Source organism: Coturnix japonica, chromosome 8 (assembly GCF_001577835.2).
Source record: "Coturnix japonica isolate 7356 chromosome 8, Coturnix japonica 2.1, whole genome shotgun sequence".
NCBI classification, from domain to species: domain Eukaryota; kingdom Metazoa; phylum Chordata; class Aves; order Galliformes; family Phasianidae; genus Coturnix; species Coturnix japonica.
The window spans coordinates 5,520,017-5,538,568 of NC_029523.1; the positions used below are offsets into that span (position 1 = coordinate 5,520,017).

The 18,552-nt window shown below is 51.8% G+C and overlaps 2 protein-coding genes across 5 annotated transcripts in view; one reads left to right on the top strand and one right to left on the bottom strand.

Annotated features, from left to right (window-relative positions):
* The first annotated feature begins 914 nt into the window (after positions 1-914).
* On the top strand, positions 915-6,920 carry TOR3A (torsin family 3 member A). Its single transcript, XM_015869688.2, is given in 6 exon segments — positions 915-1,570; positions 1,862-1,975; positions 2,415-2,680; positions 2,855-3,027; positions 4,654-4,778; positions 5,047-6,920. Coding segments are annotated over 6 exon segments (1,203 nt in total). The 5' UTR covers positions 915-1,296; the 3' UTR covers positions 5,298-6,920.
* The window catches only part of ABL2 (ABL proto-oncogene 2, non-receptor tyrosine kinase), a 30,392-nt gene continuing 18,543 nt past the window's right edge, over positions 6,704-18,552 (bottom strand). For 2 of the 4 annotated variants that reach the window (XM_015869683.2, XM_015869682.2), the window contains exons 2-12: positions 17,944-18,114; positions 16,954-17,249; positions 16,485-16,757; positions 16,267-16,351; positions 15,188-15,365; positions 14,912-15,096; positions 14,487-14,639; positions 14,194-14,283; positions 13,160-13,333; positions 11,844-12,077; positions 6,704-11,528 (exon numbers count right to left, since the gene is read on the bottom strand). In XM_015869683.2, the coding sequence (XP_015725169.1) occupies positions 10,387-11,528; positions 11,844-12,077; positions 13,160-13,333; positions 14,194-14,283; positions 14,487-14,639; positions 14,912-15,096; positions 15,188-15,365; positions 16,267-16,351; positions 16,485-16,757; positions 16,954-17,249; positions 17,944-18,114 (2,981 nt within the window). In that variant the 3' untranslated portion in view covers positions 6,704-10,386. Of the gene's footprint in view, positions 12,078-13,159; positions 13,334-14,193; positions 14,284-14,486; positions 14,640-14,911; positions 15,097-15,187; positions 15,366-16,266; positions 16,352-16,484; positions 16,758-16,953; positions 17,250-17,943; positions 18,115-18,552 lie in introns of all 4 variants that reach the window. The other 2 variants (XM_015869684.2, XM_015869680.2) reach the window with 1 other exon arrangement.

An 18,552-nucleotide genomic window follows, 5' to 3' on the forward strand; every position in this document is an offset into this window, starting at 1 on the left:
AGACCAGCTGAAGGCCAACAGTACTACAGCAACCCCCGACAAGGCAAAGGAGTCCCATCAAGCTGCACTGGGCGCTGCGTGCTGTGCTTCCCAAGCCAGGTATGAGCCAGTTCATCCCCCCTTCTGCACGCTGCCATCCAGTCCTTGGGCATCGCTTCCTGCCTGAGTTAGTTACAGTAACCAGTGTTGAGGTTTGAGCCTCACAAATTACCTCTTATCAGGAGCAATTACATTAATCAACACAGTCTTTGTGACGCAGATCTGCAGTATTTATAGCCACCTGTAGATGGAGATGTGCTCCATGTGCTGGAATCCTGCTCCCCATCACCTGGACGAGTGCGTTGCAGTCCAGGACCCACTTCGTTCTCCTGAGCACTCGAGATAAGCTTGACATCCACCCATGTGTGAAGCAGCTCATCTCAGCCTCGTCTGGGTTGGGGTAAGTTGGGGCGTCCTGATGCTCACCAACTCATGTAGTCGTTAGTTCCTTACAGTGACCCAGCAGTGGGCACAGCCTGGGCTAGAATGCAAAGTTACAGGTGGCTTATCTGCTTCTCATGTCCCCCCCACAGCTGCATTTATGCACCTGGCACGACAGCACTGACTGCTCCTCCTTTAGAGGTCAGAACTGTGCCCTCCCTCTACCATGTCCTCCCAAAACCAACCCAGGCTTTGCTTGAGCTCCCGGAGTCTTGTGCTTTAGTGAGAGCAGGCAGCCCTAAGGCGTTCAGCCCACAGCTGCCCTGTGCAGCTCGTTGCTTTTGCAGCTTGCTGAAGCAAACGGATTGTTGGTGGTAGTGGGTCGTCCTGCCGTTCTCTGACACGATTTCATTCTGTGTGATTCTGTGATTCTGTGATTCTGGTTGTGTGCTGATCTGAACTTTGTTCCTGGCTGTTTGCGTGGAGCCCACCCCAGCTGCTGCAGTTTGGATGCGCTGGTGCGCAAAGATGCACTGATGTAAGAATTACCAAGAGGAACCTCAGTGTGTAGATAAGGAATGTGACGCACACTCAGTGCTGCGCACCAAACCCATCTCAGAGCCAGCAACCCAAATCTTTCCTCCCACAGCCTCTCTGTGCTGTTCGCGGAGCGGCCACCCGCGGGGCCGTGTTTTGCTGCGTGCTGCCGGAGGAGGAGCCGTGCCCGGCCCAGCGGGGCAGCCCGTCCTGCCCGAGTTGGGCTGCCGTGCTCCCGCTCCGCGTATTGCACGGCTGCAGGAAGTGAGCTCACAGCTCCGCACGGAGGGACGCAGCCCGTGGGCGCACAGCCCGGCAGGGCGCAGGCACCGCGCGGCCATGGGTCGGGTTGCGCTGCTGTCCTGCCTGGGGCCGCTCTGCTGCCTCCTGCTGCTGCTGCTGGGGGGCTCCGCGGGGCTGGGGAGCCGTGGGAAGCAGCGGGGGCCGCCGGAGCGTCAGACGGAGCCGGCACCGTGGGGCAGAGCGAGGTACGAGGCGGTGAAGAAGCAGCTGCGAACCGTGTGAGCGCTCTCCAAGCAGTACTGGCAGTACCTGGCTTGCAAGGTGTGGCAGGAGGGCTGCGGGAAGGAGGAAAAGAGCAGCCCCGGGCCAGGTAAGAGCCTTCCTCTCTTGTGTCTACTGTTAGTTGGGTCTGCACCCCGAACTCCTACGGGCTCAGTGGGAAGGGACTCCCCGTTGCTCAGCACGCACTGTGCTGGGCAGCGCGCTGTGCCCACCCTCGCTCTGTCCCGGTAAACCCGTCTGCCTTGCAGCCAGCTGCAGCTCGTTATCCCTCTCCCCATCTGCTGCCCTGCTCCATGGAAGGGTGGCAGTTAAATTGGGAACACCTGGGTGCCGGTGCACAGTGCAAGAATGAGGTTTGTCTCTTGTCCCACCTTTGCAGGCTGGAGTTTGCCTCTGGTGGGCCAGGATTACCTGGAGATCCTCTCTACCTGGTACTGCAGTTTTGGCAAGTGCTGTGAGACAGGAGACTGCAGGATCATCAACAACATCACAGGTGGGTGCTGCTGGCTCCTTTGTTGTTGTCTTTCTTCTAGAAAGCCCATGTTAGCAAGTGATGTGCATAGAAGGCATTGCTGGGGGGAGGAGAGGTTGAGCCAAGTTCTGCTTCTCTGGGTGGTACATGGAGCTCAGGAAACACTACGGAGAGCATCGGGGCTTCAGTGCCCTGTGTGGTCATCAAAGGTTTCCTCCAGTTTCCAAAGGGAAAAAGGAGCCAGTGGAAGATCTGTGTCTTTTTGCAGTCAGTGGCAGATATGAGCAGGGTATCCTGCCTTGTTAACCCTGCACCAATAATGCCAGCTCAAGGCTCCTCTTGGACACGAGTCCCACCAGCCGGGCTCTGTGAGCTTGGTGCTGTGCGACATCTTCTCATGCTCCCAGCAGCAGCAACTGGGCTTAAGGTTAAGGCTGAGCATTTGCTGTATTTCCTCCAGGGCTGGAACTGGATCTCCACGAGCAGCTCCATGGGCAGCACTTGGCCAAAGAAGTTGTTATCCGGGCGGTGCGAGGGTTCCTGCAGAGCCCACAGCCACAGAAGGCGCTGGTCCTCTCCTTCCATGGCTGGTCCGGCACAGGGAAGAACTTTGTGGCCCGCATGGTGGCTGCTCACCTGTACCGGGACGGGCTGAGGAGTGAATGTGTCAGGGTGTTCATCGCGCTCTTCCACTTCCCCCACCACAACTACGTGGACTCCTACAAGGTGAGAGCTGCTGGTGCGGAGTCCTGGTGTACTGGCTCTGGCTGGGATGGAGCTGGCTTTTCATACCAGCTGCACTGTGTCGTGCTTTGGGTTTGTGAGTGGAGTCTGGGGTAGGCCCAGTCCTCGTTCCATCTCCTGGTGCTGGGCACCTCACTGCTGCCTGCTGTTCTGCAGGTTCAGCTGGAGAAGCAGATACGTGAGACTATGCAGCACTGCCAGCAGTCGCTGTTCATCTTCGATGAGGCAGAGAAACTTCATTTCGGCCTCCTGGATGTCATCAAGCCCTTCATGGCTCGCTCTGACAAGGGCCAGAAGGATAATCGGAGATCCATCTTCCTCTTCCTCAGGTAATTTCTGGGCTTCCAAAGACATGGGGAGGGACAAAGGCCCTGAAAGAGTGTGATATGAGGGGCTTGGAATGCAGAGGTGGGGGAAGAGATGCCCAGCTCTTCCAAGGGGTGGCTGCCTCCTTGGCCTGCTTTCCTTGTTGCTGCTGAGCTGAGACCTCGCTGAGCTGGTGCCTGGACACTAGTGAGGTTCAGAGATAGTGTGGTGTCATCCTGCACCTTGCATGGCTGGGCAGGGAGATTCTGCACTGCAGGGAGCACAGCCAGGGCTGCAGGTCCTTGCAGGATGTGGCTGTACCATGTGGAGAGGTCCCACTTGCCTGGCCTGGTACGTGGGGAAACTGTATTCAGTTCCTCCCTCTGTCTGAAAGGGAAGTTGTACCCCCACCTCGTGCCATCCAGCCAAGTGTGCTGACCTCCAAGCTCAGTGGTTCCCTAGAGAATCTTCCCTGCTCGTAGAAGAGCTGACTCTGGACCTGGTGCTGCAGGGGCGACCCAATGTGTCCTGTGCAGTCTGGGCAGGGTAGACATGCTGCCATCTGTGTGGAGCTGCCCTGGTCCACCTACCTGGCATGCTGCACAGCCCCAGAGCCCACGTCAGCCCCTTTGTGTCACCAAACACAGGGAGCAGGGCGTCTTGAACTGCAGCAGTGTGTACTCAGTGCTGGGGGGGTTTCATCATGCCTGGTGGCAGTGTGACACAGACCTGCTGTTGCATGGCTGGCTCTGGCCCAGGCCTTGTCTGGACGTGGCCTGGACTTGCAGCTGTGGCTGGGCCTGGGTGGTGGGCGCAGGATGGGTATGAGCTGTGCTGGGAGGGTGGTGATGGCTTCTTTGTTTTGCCTCCTCTCCATCTGTGGAATGGGTCTGGACTCTCTGACACATGGGGAAAGGTATGTATGAGACCCAGGTCCTCCACACAGAATCACAGAATCACTTGTGTTGGAAGGGACCTTTAAAGATTGTCTGACCCAACTCCCTTGCAGTGAACAGGGATGCCTACAGCTCAATCAGGTGCTCAGGTTCCCATCCGTCCTGATCTTAAGTGTCCCTAAGGATAAAGCTTCCTCCACATCTCTGGGCAACCCCAGCTGGTTCCCAGCATCACCAGCCCCCTGGTGTGACGGTGCTCAGACCAAGAGCTGCCTTCTGAGGTGTGGGGCAGCCCTGGGAGCCTCAATGGCTGCCTGCACCCTGCATCCCCCACCAGGCAAGGTCCCTGTCCCAGCCCTTTTCTTCTCAAGGGACTCCTGCCACGTACTCTGCCCTCTGGCCTGGACTTGGCAGTGGCTCACTGAGCGTTTGCTGTGGAGCCAAGTGTCACCTGAGGGGTCAGTGGCTTCCCAGACAGGGCAGGGTACTGACAGAAACATGGGTTTTGTTGGCTCCTGGCCCCACCTGGGAGAGCAAGCAGCTGCTCCAGGCCTGGGCTGGCAAGATGGGAGATAGCTGTATAGATTCCTTTAGAACAGCATTAATCTGCATGAATGTTTCAGGTGCTGACTGGGCACAGTGATTGCTTTGATGTAAACAGAACTGCTGAGCTCTGCTTATAGAGGAGACTGCTGGCAGCTCTGCGCAGTTCAGGCCGGCAGCATGGTGAAGTGACTTCTCTTCTGTCTGCAGCAATATTGGTGGCAGTGCCATCAACGAGGTCACCCTGGGCTTCTTGCGAGCTGGACGGGCACGGGAGGAGATCCCCATGGAGCTCCTGGAGCAGCAGCTGCGGCTGGAGATGCTGCAGCTTGCAGGTAGGAGCCGGGTGCTGCAGCAGGCAGCCTGCCCAGCCACAAACCTGCCCTGAGCACCAGGCTGGGACTTTCTTACGAGGAAATTAGTGCTGTGGGAACGTCTGGAAAAGTGTTAATGGACCTTTTCCTCCTTCCACGTAGCTCAGCCCAGTGCGCATGGCAGCAAGGCACATGGGAGGAGGAGCTGGGTCATTCTTGCTCCCTTTCAGCCCTAGAGGTGCTAACTCTCAGGTGTGTGAAGCTTGCCTTGTCTTGCTTTTTGCTGCAGAGAATGGTTATGCCCGCAGCCACCTCCTTGAAGAGAACCTTGTTGATTTCTTCGTGCCATTCCTGCCTCTGGAGTACCACCATGTGAAGCTCTGTGCACGGGATGCCTTCCTGGCCCGTGGACTTCCCTACACAGAGGCAGCCCTGGATGAGGTTGCCAGTATGATGGTGTTTGTCCCCAAAGAGGAGAAGCTTTTCTCTGCACAGGGCTGTAAATCTGTATCACAGCGCATCAATTACTTCCTTCCTTGAACACCAGGTGGGACTGCATCATCCCTGGTGAAGGTGATTCCGTACACCAGGAGCTGCTCTCCTTGCACGAGGTCAGGCAAGCAGGTCACCCCCTGCACAGGGGCAGAAACTGAACTCCATGTTACCCCAAGGGCTGCTTACAGGGAAGGCAGCACATCCTGCCCAGCCTCAGGGTTGGAGTGCCAGCAGGATGAGCTCAGCTGGGTTTTTAAGACCACATGGTGTTTCTCACTCCCTCTTTCCACCCTGAAGCAGAAGTTTGGTTGTGCTGACAGGTGCTTACTTAGTTTCATGTGAGTGGGGGTATCATCAGTTTGTTTCTACTTAGCGAGGGCCCAGGCCAGACTGATCCAGTCCACAGCTTCCTCAGTCACATACAGAAAGCAACTGCTTCATCTCTACCAGCGTAGATGTTAAATGAGATGTTAAATCTACAGCCTTTTGCTCTGGAGTGACCTTCCCTCCCCTCTCTTGGTCTTTTGTTCCGTGGAAGCAGCTGTGGGACAAGGTGAGCTCCTGCTGAAATCACTTCTCAGCCATTTGGTGAAGAGCACGTTTACTGCATTGCAGGACCTGGTTTGGGGAGAGATGGACATGGGCAAAGGGCAGCTGAGGAGGACAGTGGGTGAAAGAACAGGTTGCAATTGAATTCTGGTTTTCAGAGCTGGAATAAGATGGTTTTTTTTCTTTTCCCCCCACTATGCTGTGGGGTTTTGGCTGGTATCAGCATTACTACACCAAGGAGCTGTTTGCTGTCTGGGTACTTGCCAGGTGATAAGAATGTTAGGGCAGGACCGAAATATTTCAACAGTGATACAGGAATCGCTTTGTGACCTGTAGGTCAAAACTCCCTTCCAACACAGCTGCTGCACATCGAGGTGAATCAGCAGCTGCCAAGGACGGCTCGGCTTCCTCATGTGCAGACCTTTGATCTATTTTAAGTCTGGAACCTCTCAGCAGTGCCAGTGCTGAGCTGCACCGCTGCAGGGACAGGCTGAGCACTGCTCTGCAGCCTCTGAGGTGCAGATCTAATCTGATTGTGTGATCCAAGGCAGGGAGCTGAGCCGGCTGCTCATCTTCTTCTCTCTGTACTAAGTTAGCTTAAGCCTGGCTGCTGTCTCAAGGCCGGACCTAAGTGTTATGTCTACTTTTATCAGGCTCATGGATGGTTGTTTGATCACACTCATCAGTCCTAGAAACAGCACAGAGGTGCCCAAGGGAAGGCAGCTCTTCAGTGCGGACAGAACAGCACAGTCCAGGCTCTGCTTTACAACCAGCTGATCTGCTTGGTCACTTGTGTAAGCCAGCGTGAGGTCTGTAGCTTTTTAAGTAACTGGCTTTGGGTGAGCACAGTGCGGGTTCAAATGTGCTTTAAACAGAAAATAAAGCAATGTCTAGGCAAGGGGTTGTGGTTTTTTGCCAATAAAATATTGCAACCTTTATTTAAAACAAAATGCAAATTGGCAAAACTTTGTGGAACGACAGGCAAAGAGGCCCTTCCGAGGGCCCTATTTACATCAAGTTTAACACTGTTCGTAGTTCACAGTCAGACGATAGTGAGAGAATTAAATTAGAAAAACAACCAAAATATATTACAATAACAATTAAAAACAAAACAGTTGACAACACTGTCGAGTGATTGGTGATTAACGTGTTTCATTTCATCCATTCCTGCCCTCTGTGAGCTCAGTACTGATACCCACATTGTGCCATGCCGAGTGGGCTCCACACCGTGCTGGGAAGATGACCTCCTTTGGTACAGGCATCCCACAGGCACTGCAGATACGTCCCAGGAGCTGCCACTTCCTACCACCAGGGGATGAGCTGGTTCTCCACTCCAGGCCTGAGAGAATCCCAGTGCCCACGGCCCATCTGCACCAGCTGCTCCTGCTGACACTGGGCCAGCGGTGCTCAGAAGCCTCCTCTGTGAGCACAAGGAACAGAGAGAACAGCCCCGTGTCCTGCGTCAGGAGTGCTGCTCTGTTCAGCTCTGCTCTCCCAGCTCTGAGGTTTGATGCAATCCTAAGACCAAAGCTCTTAATTCAGCCCTGCCAGCACTGGTGAGAAGTACAAACCAGTTGTGTGCGCTGCCACGTGCACTGCTGTACCCAGGGTTAAGAAGGGTGTACAGTGCAGAGAGCTGCTCCCGTGGGAGGTAGGGAGAGAAATGCCCCACGCTGCTTTGCTCTGGGCTCTGAGCTCACAGCACTATGGTCTGCCACCCTGCTGCAAAGATGACTGCCTTCAATTCGAGGCTGCAGTAATGCAAGTGAGAGCCCAGCTGCATCTTCACCACACGAGGCCTTGTGACAGCGGAGAAGAAAGGAAATACAAGAGGAGGTTGTCTCATCCACACAGCGTGGAGCAAGAGATGCTCTTCATTGGAAGAAGTAACAGGGCTTTGCCATCCATACAGTACCTGACACAGACTGTGAGCAAAGCTGAAAGCAGAGAAGCTGCTACGGTTGAGACCTTTAAGGCTGAGCAGAAAGGCAAATCTAGAAGAGGGAAAGGACATGTGGAGGAGCTGCCTCAGCTGTGTGTGATCCTGGGAGAGCAGGTGAATTCTGCCTCTTCTGACTGCCCACAGCTGTGTCCTGCCAACTATCTCTGTATGGGAGGAGAAAACAGGCAGCAGGCAGAAAGCGAGCACGGGGAGGGCAGGCAGCCCTGTGCTGGGCATGGTTTGTTCCTTAAGTAGGGTACAAAGGAGTTGGAAGGGGTCTGTTGTGATAATTAGAAACTCCAGGAACCGTTTGCTATTCTGTCACTTCTGTGGGAGCTTTTCTGGAAGACCGATATTCAGGAAATAATACACGTAAAAAAAGCTTCTTTTAAAATACTCAGCAGAACTGGAAGAACACTTGTCAAATGTTCTGGTTAAAATACCTTTCCCCTGAGAATAACTGCTTCAGTTCCAGTCGGTTTTGACTGGGCTGAGAGCACGACAGCGATGAACCCACACGATTGTCTGCAGGGCAAACAGGACCAGCCCCTCTGACACCAAGGGAGCTCCCAATCCCTTCCACTCCTCCTGACTGTTAAGAAGGCAACGTGAAACAGCGCCTTGAGATTTTGTCCCTTTATGGGTCAGCTTTCCAAAGGCAGCCAGTCTGCTGTGCAGCGATGCACACGTTCAATAGAGATGACTGGAGCAGGTAAGGTAAACCACAGCAGCCCTTGGTAAAGTCTACAAGAGAACTGGTAGGTGCTCTGCCTCCCTGCTGGGTCAGTGCCCCAGGGAGCTGCAGGTGGAGATCCAGGACAAGCTGGGGTGGAAGGGTTGGGGTTTTATTCGTTATTTCATGTGGTTTGACAGTGAAGCACAAGAGGCCCATCCTGCTGCTGAGCACCAACAGGGTGATGCCTGTATGCAAACAAAGGATGCCTGAGTGCCAACCATCTCAATTCACTCCTGTGCCCCGGCTCAACTCTAAACACTCAACCTAAAAGCAGCACAGTTACGTTTTAAAAACAAGTTAAAAAAAAAAAACAACAAAAAAAGCATTTTAGCAAAAACAATAAAATCAAAGATTTAAGGTGCAAAGCAAGCCAGATCCTCTATCATCACAAACAGTGTGAAGTGAGCAGCAGCATGCAGGGTAACGGGTATTTGGATGCAGGTTATCAGGCCTGTTTGCTTCTCTAACCAACAAGTAGTTGAGGTCTCTGTACTCGCCAGTCCTTAAGCTCTCAGCACGCCGTGCACATGCACAGCAGCTTTCTGAGGCCACAACAACCAGGATGGAAGGAGCCCAGCCCCGTGGCCTCCTGCCTTCTGGGACTGCCAGCACTGTGTTCCATGGGAGCTCCCCAGGTGCAGCCCTGACGCCTCTGTCACGTTCCAGGCAGAACGCAGCTCACACAGCAGGAGATTCTGGTCCAGTTGTCAAAACATAAACTAAAACAGGACGGTCGTGACTCACGTGTGGACATACCCAGTCACCTCCACAGCCCCGGACGGTGGAAGCCTGCAAGACTGGTAAGCGAGAGCAACAAGTCCCAGCAAGGGCTGTGATGTGGCTGTGCAGTGTCACCTGCAGGCAGGCCGGCTGTTCTCCCGGCTCCAGCCCTGCCTGCTGAAGGTCAGCACGTTGCAGCCAGGGGCTGCTGGTGGCACAGGTTCTGCCTGACCTGCCATGGGCCTCAAGGTGCTGAACCTGAACTGGGGAGCTGACTTGGTAACAAGTTAAAAACAATGTAGAGCCTTTAAAAAAAACCAAAAGCAACACCCCACCCCATCCCATCAACACTGGCAAGTTGTGCAAGAGCCCCAAACTACTCACAACCAATGACCATCAAGCAGCACTCATGCTACACCACTAGAAATAGGAATCGACTGAGTGAAGGCAGTGTGGTGGGAAGGGGGTAATTCCAGTGGTAAGTCTGCCCAGCATTCCTGATGCCTCAGCTACAATGAAGACGAGAACATGTGGAAGATGTGGTGGACAGGAGGGAAAAGGGATAATTTCATATATTAACTAATTTTGCAGTTCTCATTACAGCAGCAACAGCACTGTGGAAGTAAAGCCACTGAGGCTAGTGCATCCACCTCCAGCAGCTCTGAATACTGTCAGTGCATTAGACCTGCCCCCAGCTGCACGCAGCCTGCTCCTTCAGAGCTGCCCAGCCAGGACCGCTCAGCAGCTGGTACCAGCAGAGCCCCGGGGCCCTTCCTCACCTTGTCAGGAGCCCAGAAGCGTGTGTTAGTGCTGGTGGGGTGCGTCTGTGCAGCCACGGGGCCAGCAGCCACTCCAGCATTCTGGCTGCCAGACCGTCCTTCCCAGAGTGAGAACCTGCCATCGATTCTCCTGCCTCTCAAAGGGAGGAGCAAGGATCTTCCTCGCCTTGCCACACCAAGCGGACCAGACCGGCAAGGTAGGGACAAATACTCGATGTTCTGCCCCTTACAGCTTGAATCTACCCTCTCCATCCCCGTTTTCTGAGATGAACTTGTAAACGTGAGAACTCAGTGATCTGAGGTACTTCACATACTCAAGTATCAGTCTTTCCTTTTGAAAGCATCAGTACAGAAAAAAGCCCCCCCACCCCACCCCGGGTGTATTTCTCTTACCCAGATTGACAGTAGCTACCTTTGCACCACATCGCTGATTTCTTGGACGCACGACAATAAGTTATTAAGGACGGGGTTTGCCCCAGGGATGCCAGCAGCTGTTGAGGACACCTGCAGTTCCTGCAGGCTGAGTTCCAGTTTGCTCACGGCTTCCCGGAAGGCAAATTTGTTGCGTGTATGCGGAATGCAGTCCACGTAGCCTGAGCAGTAATCCAACAGCTGATGCCCCGTGTCCACCAGCTGGCTGTTTGGTGTGGGCTCAGCGATGGCACTCGAGAGGAGGTCGGCGCACTCCAGCAACGCTTCCTTGCTGATTTTGTCTGCTGGGATTTTCTCGGTTGCCTGTTTGGTCTTTCTTAACGCTACCTTTGCACCAGCTGTGCCGTTGGCCATTTTCACTGGGGAGGTGGAAGATGACGACAGAGGCACTTGAGGCGGAGGCATCGCGGGCCTCCCAGATTTCCCACCGACAGGTGCTGCTGCTGCTGCTGCCTTCTTGCTCCCTTCACTTGACTCGTGCTGCGCTCCCGCCGCGTTGCTTAGCTCTTCTGCTGCATCCGAGCAGGCAGCCGGCTGCTGGAGGAGCCTCGTCACTGGTGGCGGAGGCGGAGCACACTTTGGTTTTACCCGTCTGGGCCGGTCCCTGTCGCCGGAAGAAGTGACCTGATGCTCAGATAAGAGCTTAAATTTATTACCCTGAGAGTCTGTGCCAATAAGCTGCACATCTGCTGGAGTGTGTTTCAGAGTGGGTGAGATTAGGACTGGCACTTTGTGGTTATGAGTGGTTGGAAGTATTGCTGCAGCCTTTACCGGAGAGGACCACCCCGCTCTCTCGCCATCCTCGAGGGCCCCTTGCCGTGGGACGCTGTTTTTTTCTTTGCTTTTAGGAGTTGCTGCTAGCCCTGCGATCTCCTTTTCCTCTGAACCGGAGGGGGTTCGGAAAGGGAGAGCTGTGGCACCCCTTGCCAAGAGTTTTGCTTTTGGTCTTTCTCTGGTCAAAGCGGAACCTTCTTCAAACCTTTTGGGCAGCAGGTCGTTTGCCCTCCCTGTGCTCTCATCAGGCTGAGAGGAGGTGGACACTGTCCGTTCCAGCTGGATTTTTGACCTCTGGGAATTTCTGGGAAGGGTCATTGCCATCCTATCCTGCTCTGGAAGCCCTGAGGACATGGAAGATGTAGAGTTTGACCTTGGAAAAGGCTTCGATGCTTCCTCATTGCCAGTGGGCTTTCCTGGTCGTAGACCCAGTGTCTTTTTAATCAAGCGCGGTGTAAAGAAACCTGTGATGCCAGACCACCCACCACCAGTGCTCACACCCCCACCGCTGCTGGTACCAGTGCCATCATCGTTGTAGAAGGTCCGCTGCACAAAGCTCCCACCGTAGCACTTGGGTGGTGCCAGGTTTGTGTCCTGCTGCGTGGGAGCAAAAGCGAACCCATCCACGTGCTGCAATGAAGCAACAGATGAAAAATTACCCGTTAACTCGTATTTCTTGTGGGGCTGATTCTCCATCTCCCGGAAGGAGCTACTGCGCTTGGGAGGCGTGGGAGCATTCCTCTTCTTCATGAAGGAGCTGAAGAAGCCACCTTTCCTGTCCCTGGTGAAAGTGGTCTCTTTGGCATCCTCCAGCAGGCTGCTGGGTGACTTGTCCCTCTGCTTGTGAGGCAGCGCGGGAGACCCGCTTGTTGGCTGTGTGCTTCTGATCAAACCTAGGAAGAAACAAGAAAGAATCCACAAAATCCATTTCCATTTCCACCTCCCTGTCCTGCAGCAGGCTCTAAGGGCCCAACATTTCCTTTACACAGGATCTGCAGAGAAAGACTGAGAGAGGAAGGTGGCACTTGTATTTCTGCGCTGGTCTGCTTTCTTTTTTAACACTGTACATGTGTGACCTGGCTGTTGTCTGGGGAGGCAGATTAGAAGGTCAGAAGGAAGTGAAGCTGCTCTTTTCTCTCAGTTTCTTACCCCCTTGCTGCAGTTCTTTTCTCCTTCCCCAGACACCGCAAAGTATAAGGGAAAATCTCATGCTGTCAGTTGTCAGTTTCAGTTTGAAAGTCGTTATCTTTAAAATACAGTTAAATTGAATTTTAAAGAAAGAAATGCAATGGGATGTACTGAAAGGATGCTGCAAACAGCCCTCAAGACACAGCTGCTCAAAGCACCAGCCTGGAATACTTTGGCTGGATGGGAGTTCACTTGAGTGCCTGCTTATGAAAAGCTGAAGAAAGCTGAATCCCCACATACACGTATGCCACAGAACTGCTTCATGTCCTGAGAGCAGAGTGGAGAAGTCTACTTGACCCAAAGAATTGTGCCTGTACAGACACCATCTCAGTTGTAAGGAGCAGATCCTCTGCCTCCTCAGGAATGAGAAGTGACACCTGTACTGTGCCCAGGCTCCCACCCCACTCTACCATTCTGTCACTGAAGAACAAGACCATGCAGGACTCCTCCCCATGAGCCATTTCATCCCTCAGCTCCCTCAGGGAGCAAATCTGCCATCATTCAGGTGTCTCTGCCTCACTAATCCAAGAAGAGTATCCTCAGCCCTGTCTCTCCTATCGCAGTAATCTAAATCCTGCAGTCAGGCCACAAACTGAAAGAAGCCAACACCATTAATCATTACCTTGACTAGAACGTGACATTTTACAAGCCATCCTGGCAGGACACTTGGTTGAAAGATCTCCAGCTGGTGGATGTTCTGTTCCCTTCTGCTTGTCTGACAATTGACACTGGGGGCAGATCTACCCCAGAACACACGGCCTCAGTGTGAGTGCCCTCATGCTCATACCTGGTGCAGAGCTGGATGCCGAATGCTCCAGGGTATCCTGTGTTCCTTCAATGTTCTCCTTGTTCTCTGCCTGTTTCTTCAGTGTTCTTGTCTTGGAGGGAAGCATGGGCAGCCGGGGCAGGTAAGGAACAATGGATGAGGAGGAGGCTGTTCTTCCAAGCTCCTCTGCTACCTCTGTAAGGAGGAACAGTAAGAGGAATGGTTGGAACAAATCCAGCAGCAGAAGAAAATAAAATATGGATCTCTACTGTAGTCCCAGACCAGCAAGAAGACATGACTGAGAATGCAAGCAGGTTGTGAATTTAGCTTTATGCCAACCCAGAGGTGCTTGGGGTAAACCATGTTTTACAAACAGAATTCTAACTTACATCTTTGTAAATCCAGCCAAAAAACGGTGGTAGGATCTGTACAAGTGAGGGTTTGGTATATATCCAGCTCTCTGCTGGGTTAAGGTTGCTCAAGAGCTGTACTTCACACTGAATGCATTTTCTTCCCTTTCTAAATAAGGTGCCTCTTGTTAATTGCCCCAGAGTTGAGTCTTTTCTGACTCTGGACCTAAGCTGCTTTGAGGCAAAACACTGCGTATCTCTATTAGCAATGAAGATTTCACGTTTCCTCCCCAGTACCAACACGGAGTATGTGATTTAAAAGCACTAACAAAAATCCTCCTGGACAGCCCCAGGTTGTTGTTTGTGTGGGTCCCTTGATGTGCCTGTTACAGATCCTCCCTGGTTGAATTTCACCTGGTGTGATTTTGCTATAGCAGGGAAGTGCGTGGATTGGCTTCATAGTTGAGAGATGCTGAAGCAATTGTGCTCATTTACCTGCTATCACAGCTCTCCCAGCTGACCACATTTGAAAGATGAGTTGCCCAGATTTTCTCCTAAAAGAATAGCTAAGTAGAAGATCCCGGTGTTGAGGCAGTAAAAGCTGATAGAACAGTATTTCACTACACTCATTTCTGCAGTCAGAAACTCAATGTGATATGCATGCATCTTTCTCTCCCCCCAGAACAAAACAACAGGGGTTCTCACCCTCTGAGATGCTCGAGTCATGGAACATGGTTTCAAAAGCCTGGTGGGTCTCAGCAAAGGAAGGTCGGTCTGGTGGGTTCCACTTCCAACCTGCAGTGTGAGCAAGCAGGTAAGTCAGTCACAGGTAGGAGGTAATTTGTTATTCTTTCATTAGCTCAGTTGGAGGATGAGTTTGTGCAACCCCACCAGCTGCTTGTCTCCTGCAGATGTGCTGTGTAAGGCCTTAGGAGCTGACTACAGATTTCTCCCACCCCTGCCAGGCTTTGTTCCCCAGACTGGAAGAACATACTCACAGGCTCTCATCAGTTCATAAACCTTTGGAGGGCATCCCTCCGGCTGTTCCATCCGATAGCCCTTTTCCAGCAGATCATACACCTGAGAGAGGTCAATGCCTGGGTATGGTGACATCCCATAGGTAGCAATTTCCCATAACAGCACCCCAAAGGCTGCAAAAGGAGGAAAATAAAACCCTTGGTCATAAGGCTGCCCGCATGGTGTGCTGCTCTTACATTTTGGCCTTTGCTGCAGCTAGAGGTAGAACCTCTTTGCTGCAGATCCTTCAGGTCAGCTTAGCTGAAGGCATTAGCAATTTGTGAAGTTGTGGCCTGACATGTTCCTCCCATGTTTCTGCCCAGGCCAGGATACACTTTACTCTCCAGGCTGGCAAGCTATAAACAAAAATGAAACAGAAAGTAACGGTGAAGTGGAGTTTTCTTACCCCACACGTCTGATTTGATGGAAAAGGTGTTATAGGCCAGGCTCTCAGGAGCAGTCCACTTGATTGGGAACTTGGCTCCAGCATGAGCTGTGTAGGTATCTCCAGTCATCAGCCTACTTAAGCCAAAGTCAGCCACCTTCACTACATGGTTTTCTCCAACTAAGCAGTTCCGTGCTGCCAGGTCCCTGTATAAGAAGAAAGCACACGGGGCGTTTAAACACAGCCTTGTGTTTGCAGAGCTTGTCCCTTTCTGCTTCTCAATGCCTTCTTACCCACCTGTGAATGAAGTTCTTCTTCTCCAGGTACTCCATAGCAGAGGATATCTGAGTGGCCATATAGAGCAGCACAACAGCACTTACTTCCTCCCGGTTGCATTCCCGTAAATAGTCCAGCAGGTTCCCATAAGGCATGTACTCTGTCACGATGTAAAAAGGGGGCTCCAGGGTACACACACCTGGCAGTCAGGAGAAGGCATGTGAGTAAAGCTGCTGGTTCTTCCTGAGCTTACCGGTACGCCTGATTTAATTCCCATCTGTTGCGGTTTCTAACAATGAGAGCTTCTCTAAAATCCAGGCCTTTCATCTACAAGACCTGGATCAGTGCAGCCCAGCTTAAAGTTCACTGCTCCTATTTACACATCTGTGATGTGTATGATGAGAAACATGACTACAAAAGCACCACTCTTCCTATATGTTATACATACAGGATGTATATCATACGTATACATACTATGCATTGTTGCTTGGAGGGTTACAGAATGAAACAGGACCTATTTTGAACACCCATTATTTACTTTCCTTTCCCTAAGAGTGGCCAGCTGGAAGTGAGGACCTGTCCGTGAGCAAGATATCCAGGCTGCAATGTCACCACAGAGTAATGTGAAGCGCTGCCATGAATGTTAGCTGGGTAAGGGATCGAAGCAGTGAGACCTACTCCTAAAGCAGCATTCTCACACACTGCTCAGATTACTCCTTGATCCAGTCATTGCAGTTATGTACAAAGAACATATGAGTGGAGGAGGACGACAACAGGACACTCGTGTCAAATCTCTGTGAACTCTCACTGCAGCACTGCTGAGTGTGTCCTCATTATCCACATACAGGAGCAAAAAAGCATCTCTAACGAGAAATTGTTTTAGTCTGGAAGCAGACAGGGCTGGGTGACCACTCCAGCTGTGTCCATGTTTGAAATGGGTACAGAATAGATGACATTAATAGAATCCTTTGCATCCTTCACATTTTTCCTTTCATCCTCAGCTTGGCCTGAAAGCTTTGCTCCCAAAGACAGCAAAAGTCCAGATGGAACTTAACACCGGTAAAGGTTTTAAACCTCTTATTAAGGATATTTGCACTAACCTAATAACTGCACCAGATTTGGGTGCTTGATTTCCTTCATCACAGCAGCTTCTTTCAGGAACTCTTCCACCTCCATGGTATCTTCCTAGACAAACACAGAAGAGAAGATTTGTCCTCATGACCAAGGTCTGCTCAATGCTACATGCTCTAGCTGAATTTTCTTCTACTTATCATCAATGCTGACCAAATTAACAGCACGCAACGATCTGAAAACTCACCTTTAATGTTTTCACAGCAACAGTGAGGTTGTATTTCTTCCAGACACCAACATACACCTCACCGTACTGCCCTCCCCCCAGTTTGTGCTTCATGGTGATGTCAGTCCTCTCCATCTCCCACTTGTCGTGGATGGGGGACACTCCATACACAGTGGGCTTATTGCACTTGGGTGCTGGGTAATGCAGAGTCGTCACCAGCCCATCTGCTACTGTGGAGTGATGGTGCACTAGTTCTGCTAGCGTGCTGAACCGGCTTTCTGCTGTCACATACACCTGTTGGGAACGAAGCAGGAATCTGATAGGTAAAGGCTGCCGAGAGCTTTCAGTTGTGCTGGAAAATTGATACAGTAAAAACATTCCAACCGATTTGGAAAGAAGAAAGAAAAAACAAGTGATAGAACCAGATGTTAGAGTACTTGTTCTGAGCAAATGGATGCTCCTCTGTGCAGCACCGTGCAGAAGTCCTTACCTTTCCATCGGAGGTGGTGTTGATCCTGTAGTGGTAGACACGTCCCTCGTACCTGAGCGAGATGGACAGCTGCCCTGGGCTGCTCTCGCTCTCACGAACCAGGAAGCTGCCATTGATGAGGCTGCTCAACAGATACTCTGCTGCGCTGCGTGACACCGGCCCGTGATACCACGAGTGCTTCTCCAGGCTGTTCACTGGTGTGATGTAGTTGCTTGGTACCCAGCCCTGCCCATTCTTGGAACGTACCTCACTCCATTCACCATTCTGGTTGTAACCCAGGACTCGCAACTTCTCACCTACGACCCAGGAGGAAAAAAAGCAATGTAAGCACAATGGGATCTACTGGGTCTCATTAGTAGAGACATTCACTACCAGCTGACTAAGCCTCGGTTCGTAGCTAAACAATAATAATCTCGCAGCAGTGACCCAACTAAACTGGGATATGCCGAGTATTTATGAGTAAAGTTTCAGCCAGAACACTGGACTAAGTTATTGCAATGGAAGCGATGAGCTCACAAAGCTTCTTGCAGTCTGCATTTCAGACTAGAAAAGTGTTTTCCTTTTTTCTTGGAAGAACGAGGTTTGCCTCCATCCCAAAGCTTTAATAGTTTATCTGATATACTTGCTAAACAGAAATTGCTCCATGATGTTCTTACTTCTTGATCTGGCTGCAGATGGAAGCTCCTGAATTCTGTCATCACAGATAATGTCAAGGTTCTCCTCTGCCTCACAGAGGTGTCTCACAGTCAGGGAGCTGGTGAGTCCGGATGTACCTGGGCTACATCCTTGGCCAATTACTCCACAGTGTATCAGTACCAGAACTGCCCAGCAGGCGTCTCTCCAACACAAGAGAGACCACAGGCTTTATTCCCTGCTTACAGAATAATTGCTCACTGCACTCACTCTTTCCAGTGGAACAACAGAAGCATTCAGCAATCAATATCTCAGCATACAGCCCATGGCCACTCTGCAACTCAGGGGCTCACCCACCTTTGGTGATGCTGAGCGTGTTGTCACCGCTTGCTACAAAATCATAAAGTGCAACAAAGAGGTTGGGGTCGCTCTCAGTGGCTCCCAGCAGGTTCTCCTTGGAGCTCCACCTGATGGCTTCGTTCAGCGCCTGGGGTTCAACATCGCAACCATAGGGACGGTGCAGGGCCTCTGAAGGAAGAAAAGAAGAGGAAGTTACAGCTAAAACCCGGCACATGGCACAGCAGGGCTCCCACTGCACAACGTGTAGGAGAAATAAAAGATGCTCTTTTGATGTGAAGTAGTGAAGAAAAGCTTTTAAAGTCTGCCACGTTACGTTTTCAACCTTTGTTTCCGTGGCTGAAGGCCAGATGGCAAATTTTGGATTTGAAAGCAGTGTTAGGAATAGAGGTAAAACAGATTGAATTATGATAATAGTCACCGAGTCAGCATTAGTAGGAATGGAGGTGATTTGTGACACGTTTCAAGACTACAAAACTAAAGAAGTGGTAAACTGGCAGGGATTGAGGATTAAGTTAAGGAGGGAAGTAATGCTTCTGAAAGCACAGCTGAGGGATGTTCCTGTCCCACCACGTGCTCCCAGTGCCTCTCATTGAATCTGCTCATGAA